The sequence below is a fragment of the Odontomachus brunneus genome, unplaced genomic scaffold, assembly GCF_010583005.1.
Source record: "Odontomachus brunneus isolate Ranch 3 - 2012 unplaced genomic scaffold, Obru_v1 Obru_scaffold_068, whole genome shotgun sequence".
Taxonomy (NCBI): domain Eukaryota; kingdom Metazoa; phylum Arthropoda; class Insecta; order Hymenoptera; family Formicidae; genus Odontomachus; species Odontomachus brunneus.
The window spans coordinates 1,645,233-1,651,603 of record NW_022639518.1 but is presented as its reverse complement, the minus strand read 5'-3'; the positions used below and the strand labels follow the sequence as shown (position 1 = coordinate 1,651,603).

At 35.7% G+C, this 6,371-nt stretch overlaps 1 protein-coding gene across 4 annotated transcripts in view; it reads right to left on the bottom strand.

Moving 5' to 3' along the window:
• LOC116846736 (caspase-8-like) overlaps positions 1 to 6,371 on the bottom strand; it is a 143,023-nt gene that overhangs the window by 118,677 nt on the left and 17,975 nt on the right. For all 4 annotated transcript variants that reach the window (XM_032820965.1, XM_032820963.1, XM_032820966.1 and 1 more), the window contains exon 4: positions 5,501 to 5,693. In XM_032820965.1, coding sequence (XP_032676856.1) covers positions 5,501 to 5,693 — 193 coding nt within the window. The remainder of the gene's footprint in view (positions 1 to 5,500; positions 5,694 to 6,371) is intronic.

The window sequence follows — 6,371 nt, the reverse complement described above, 5'->3', positions numbered from 1 at the left end:
AACGTCATCTAACTGTGAGCCGCAGGAACTAAGTTTACCACCTAATACATTGCATTGTAAGCAATGCAAAATACGTGTCTATATTCGTGTTTGCGTTAAACAAGCCTGACACTTCCCTAATTACCTCTGATTAATAGATAAAAACGAGACATATGCAAAACAAATATATCATATTCGAAAAACATTAATTACATGCCCTAAAATAAGAAAAAAAACCGCACAAGGATAACTCGTCGCCGGGTTTCGAACGCTCGCTGCCGGCTCAAAAATTTTCGATGTGGGAACCTCAGTCTGCTCGGCCACGCCACCTCGCTGAAAGACAATCGCATTTTTAACCATATCCGTGATACAGTCTCGTAATCCAAACTTTATATTGTAACTCATAACAAAGGCCCATTGGCACAAAATCCCAATTAGGGTGTTGATGCTTAGCATCGCAGCTAACGTGCTATGTCTCGTTCAGAAATCGATTTAGCAGGTTGTGGCATCTCCTTGTAAGACAATTTTACCATTTGGCTCACCATATTGGGTCTTGCTGTATTGGATCATAGCATCTCAATGTTCATATTTAAACCTATACTTTGCATTCTGGCGGAAGTTTTATCTTTAAAAGGTTTTTTGCTGTTCTGGCATAATCGATTTCACGTGAAATAACTTGTAACCGCGATGCGTTGCGTACCGGATTACGCTCGCCGGTTCGGGTTCGTAGGAAGCGGAATAATTTTGAAACAGTGAAATCAAAAATAAACTTGGTCGTATATTTAAAATCAGCTGCTATTATACATTAAATAAGATGTTTGGTGTCGACGCCGTTGGTTTTCGGACGACTGTATACACGCCTGTCAGAGGTTTTGTTTAGGTGATGGCTTGCGAGACGTTGCGCGCGGTGCGCGGAACACGGTCGGTATTGTTGTCGCGTCGTTTCTTTTAGACGTGAATCCGTCTGTTGACATTTCCGCGGCTTGTCTATTTAAATGCCGGTTGACAATATCTTTATCAGCTGCTAGGCGATGCAGCCGGATATAAGCGGTCTTGCGTTGGATCGCCTCGTTGGCGATAACTCGGATGCAATGATGTCTCTAGTAGATCGGATATTCGGTGCGTGACAGAGGCTGCTTCGGCAGTCCGTCTGTGTGCGCGGAGTCTTAGTTGGTTTTGTTTGTCTTGGTTGCCGAATAAGTCCGGCTCGTTCGTGCGAGATCACGGATACGGAAGATACGGTGTCGCCTATGCGCCGCGGAGTAATCCCGATCTCGCTTCCCGAGTACGGTTGCTAATACGGATGCGGTTGTAATACGGAGGCTAGTTCGCGTTCTTGCGAGTCGACGGCGGTCGATCTGTCGCGGATCAGTATGATACGGTATCGAAGCTGCACTGCAACGGAGCGAGGCTTCGATGCTACGCGAGTGAGTTCGCTCGCTGCGACTCGGTATGATCTCGCTCGCTTGAACGCGAGGTCGAGATCCGGTTAACGATGTGAAGGTCGTTAAAGCGCCCTTCTGTCGGATGGATTCCAAGACCTTCGGTGGCCTTGGAATCTTACGGATTACAGTATTTCTCAGTGTCGATGTCACGAATCCGTGAGCCGACGGCGGAGTGACTCTGTCGCGTATTCGCGAACGGGAATCCACCAGGAACAGTATTCGGAACAGAGTCGGTGTCACGTATTCGTGAACCGACGACAGAGTGATTCCTGTCGCGTATCCGCGAACGGAAATATGCCAGGAACGGTATTTGGAACAATGTCGATGTCACGTATTCGTGAGTCGACGGCGAAGTAACTCCTGTCGCGTATCCGCGAACAGAAATCTGCCAGGAACGATATTCGGAGCAATGTCGATGTCACGTATTCGTGAGTCGACGGCGGAGTGACTCTTGTCGTGTATTCGCAAATGGAAGTCCACCATGAACAGTACTCGAGAAGATGTTTCAGTAGTTTTACTCGGTTTAGGATTTCTCTAGAACTCGGTGTTTCAAGAACGGATCGGATTCTGATCTCTCGGAAGAGCGGATGATCGGAATCTGCTTCGATCTGAATTCGCGTCGCATTTTACATACGAATCTCGCTTGATTCGCTGTGTATCGCGGATATTCAGCAATTTATTTACTAGCGCATGTTTTCTTGTCGCGATGCTCTTCGGTGTCTCTAATCTGTCTTTGTATCATTTTTCCGTAACGATCGATGTTCGGCTCGTTACAAACTCATATACAGGATGTCCCACCTAACTTGAACATTTTAAATATCTCGCTTTTATGATAGAAAGATGCAAAAGGGGAACGTTATTCTGTTCGAGGAGATAAATACTGTAGAATACCATAAATTCTTCTTAAGGTCATATTTTTGGGATTTCAAAGTCATTGTCATTTTTTTATATGAAACTACATATTTTTATCATCGCGATATGATAGCCAAAATCAAGACGAATCTCCAACGACCTACAATACTATGACACTCACGTGACGTTCAGTGTGAAAAATTTACAAAAACTGTGCAAGGAAGTAATTAGTGACGGAGAGATTAATTAAAACCACAGATAGTTTAATAATATAAATTTTATTTTAACAAGTGTTCTGAATGATGTTCACTAACCTCAATACATTTATGTAAACTAGATTATCATAAAAAATAAACTATTTTCAAATCCTAATATTTGTAGATACTAGCATTAAACCGACTAATTAGTAAACACGTTCTTTGTAGCTTCAATATCAACATATCTTATTAAGTTATATTTATTATTCTCCTTTCATTTACGATTCAGAAATCCGTTGTGATTTATTCGAGCTGATGATTGCGAGATATTACGTTATTTTCATATTCAAGGTTACATGAAGGTCATAGTATTGTAGATCGTTGAATTTGTCGCGACCTTGGTTATCATATTGTGATGATAAAAAAAATGTAGTTTCATATAAAAAAAATGACAATGACATTGAAATCCTAAAAAATATCATTTTCAAAAAATGTCTTGTTTTTTTATAGCATTTGTCTTCTCGAATTGAATAATTTCCTTTGGCATCCTGCTATAAAAATAAGTAAGATATTTAAGATGCTTAAATTAGGTGACACCCTGTATATGCTCAAATTAATTTGTAAATTTTTCTGTAGAACTATGTACGTGGCTAATTGTATTGATCTTGTCTACTTTTTAGCAATGTGTTTTTTAATATTATATAGAGTCGCAACGCGCGGATGTCAGCGCGCGGTGATTGGAAAAACAACACACCACTGCCTATACTTATATCGCTGCACTCCTACATCTCGCCTCGGCGCGGTATGGCAAGACGTAGGATCGTAGCGATGTAAGTCGCGTGCTGACATCCGTCTGTTATATTACTAAGTCGCGAGCGCTTCTCCCTTAACCATTCAGCGTGCGTTTTTTCTTAAGCCTTTACAATTAATTTCTCGGTTATTATTAAGAACATCGCAAAACGGTATGGGACTGTTATACTCATCTCAATCCGCTTTACGTCCTCACGAGAGATTGTGAAGGTAATCTGGGACACTTTGTATGTTTAATGTGTTGTTTTAACATTTTATTACTTTCTATTATACACAGGTTTGGGCGATTTTTAATATTTTTTAAATACTATATAACATAAAAACCTATTTCAATTCCGTGACCTCAGGTCCACCCTCCCCTTATGAATCTCGAGCGATTCGTTGCGCACAGGACGATAAAGTAAAGGGAATAGTGTTAAGCGGTGCAAGTAAAAAATTAGCCGAAATGTACGTGCCGAGCTCTGCCGTAAAAGCTCGTGAATATTTTGTAATCGTGATTGTTTGATATGCTCTTAATTTCATTGGGAAAAATATATGAAAACCATTGTATAAACAAAAATATTCTACATATATGTTAAATAACGATAAAATTATTTTATAAAGTAAAACAGTTATATATCCATTACTTTAACTCAAAAATATAATTGCGTTTCCATTATTGTCATTAATAAAAAAAAATATCATTATATAAATTTTTATTGAAAAAAGTAATTTATAACAATAATCGATATTATATAGTAAATAATTACGTCTCAAATTTGCAAACTAGAAATAAATATCAAGTCAATAATCCGTCATTTATCTTATTTGCACTTAAAAGATATATTTAAGGAATTACAAATCCTATTCTGTTTTTATCTGCTATCATATACTATTAACAAATCGTATAACATTTTCACTGGCATATTATAAGTCAAAGGAGAGTATGCAAATTGGAGGTTTGGGAACTGTAATTCAAACAAGAAAACGTTACATATTCTTATGTATTTTGAGTCGTAGAATTAAAAAATAACCATGAAAATTAGGGAACTAGCGAGGAAAACTTAGGAAATTAAGAAAAATGGAAAAAACATGAAATCGTAAAAATTCTCGAACGTAATTTTTTACGTTTATTCTTGCGTAAATTTTTCTTGTTATTTTGAGTCGCAAAATCTTGAGTCAACTATCTGGAATTACTCAACATATGTACAAGGTGTGCAAAAAGTTCCGGCTCGGCGAAATACCTTAAGAAATATAGTTGTTGAAAAAAAATATTTGAGAAAAGTTGTAGGGCTTAAAAATATCTATTTACTCCCTTTATCAGTTTAACCTTCGGTTACGTGGCCAAGATCAGGTAAAGCTCATCTTGAATTTTTTAAATAGGACCATTCATTTTTATCATATTACATATTCTTATAGCCGTCCTTGAGATTTTTTTAAAATGCTATAATTATATTTACATTATGTCAGCTGTCTGAAGTTATCGAGGTTTTTATAGTAAGATATCTAGTCAATGAAGGCAATATCCGTATTGCATATATCTATGTGCAATTACGTACATCAGTATAATAAAAATGATATAAAAATAATATATATCCTGTATTCATTAATATACTAACAAAAATATATTGAATAAATGTCGGAAATAAAAAATAAGGGGTCCCAATTACAAAATTCAAAGTAATCTTCGACTGATCTTGGCGACGTAAGCGAAGGTAAAACTCATAAATGTAAGCGAAGGTTAAACTCATAAAGGGAATAAATAGATATTTTTAAACCTTACAACTTTTGTTTAAAACATTTTTTTCTACAGCTATATTTTTTTCTCGTGGTATTTCGCCGAGCCGGAACTTATTGCATACCTTGTACATATGTTGAGTACTTCCAGATAGTTGACTCGAGATTCTGTAATACAAAATAACATGAAAAAAATAACGTAAGAATAAACGTAAAAAAATGATGTCCAGAATTTTTACGATTTCACGTTTCTTTCTCATTTTTCTTATTTTCCCCGTTAGTGTCCTAATTTTCATGACCATTTTCGAATTCTACGACTTAAAATACATAAGAATATGTAACATCTTTTCGTTTGAATTATATTTCCCAAAACCAAACCCAATTTTGCATACTCTCCTTTATAATAGACATTTCAAATATATTGAAATAAATTCAAATATGCAAACAATTATTCATAAAACATCAAACATTAATTAATTAAAAAATAAATACTATCCTTACCTTCGTATCCATGACTTAAAATGCAAAGAAACAAACAATCATAGTTGATGCCATGTTCACTTGGAATGTTTTTTATTTTTTCTAGCATTTCAGTTTTTTTCAAATTTTCAAGTAGGTAAACTTTGAATCCAAAAGCTTGAAATGTTTCAGATAGATTAATACAATCTGCATTTGTACCAAATCGTGCTTCGTACTAAAAACATAAATACAGATATAAAAATACAAAATTTATATATATTTACATAATATATTCAGAAATATAATATATTGGGAGTGTACATTAATTTTAAAGGATTTTCAAGAGATGGCGTAACTAGTATTATATCGTATCGAAGCTGAAGCTTTTCTGGTCAACTTGTGAATACATGTAGAATACATGTGCATAAGCGACATCGACTTCCCAGACAGCACAGGACATCAATAGGACATCCATTTCATGTCCATTTTACGTCCGTATGTCCAGGGTTATGAGGTGGACGTAATACTAATAAATATAACTACATATATGTGTGTGTGTGTGTGTGTGTGTGTGTGTGTGTGTGTGTACATGTATATATATATATATATATATATATATATATATATATATATATATATATATATATATATATATACAGGGTGAATATTATATACCGGAACACCTGAATATCTCGAAAACAAAGCGTTGTATAAAAAAATGTTAAATAGAAAAGTTGTAGGGTTTAAAAAGATCTATTTTATGATATTAGCAGTTTGACCTTGAGTTGCGTCATAAAGATCAGGTCAAGGTCACAATGATGTTTTTAAATGGATACCCCCATTTTTTATTGTATATTCTTGTAGCTTATCTCGAGAGCTTTCCAAAACACTATACTTAAGTATTTTTTCGTTA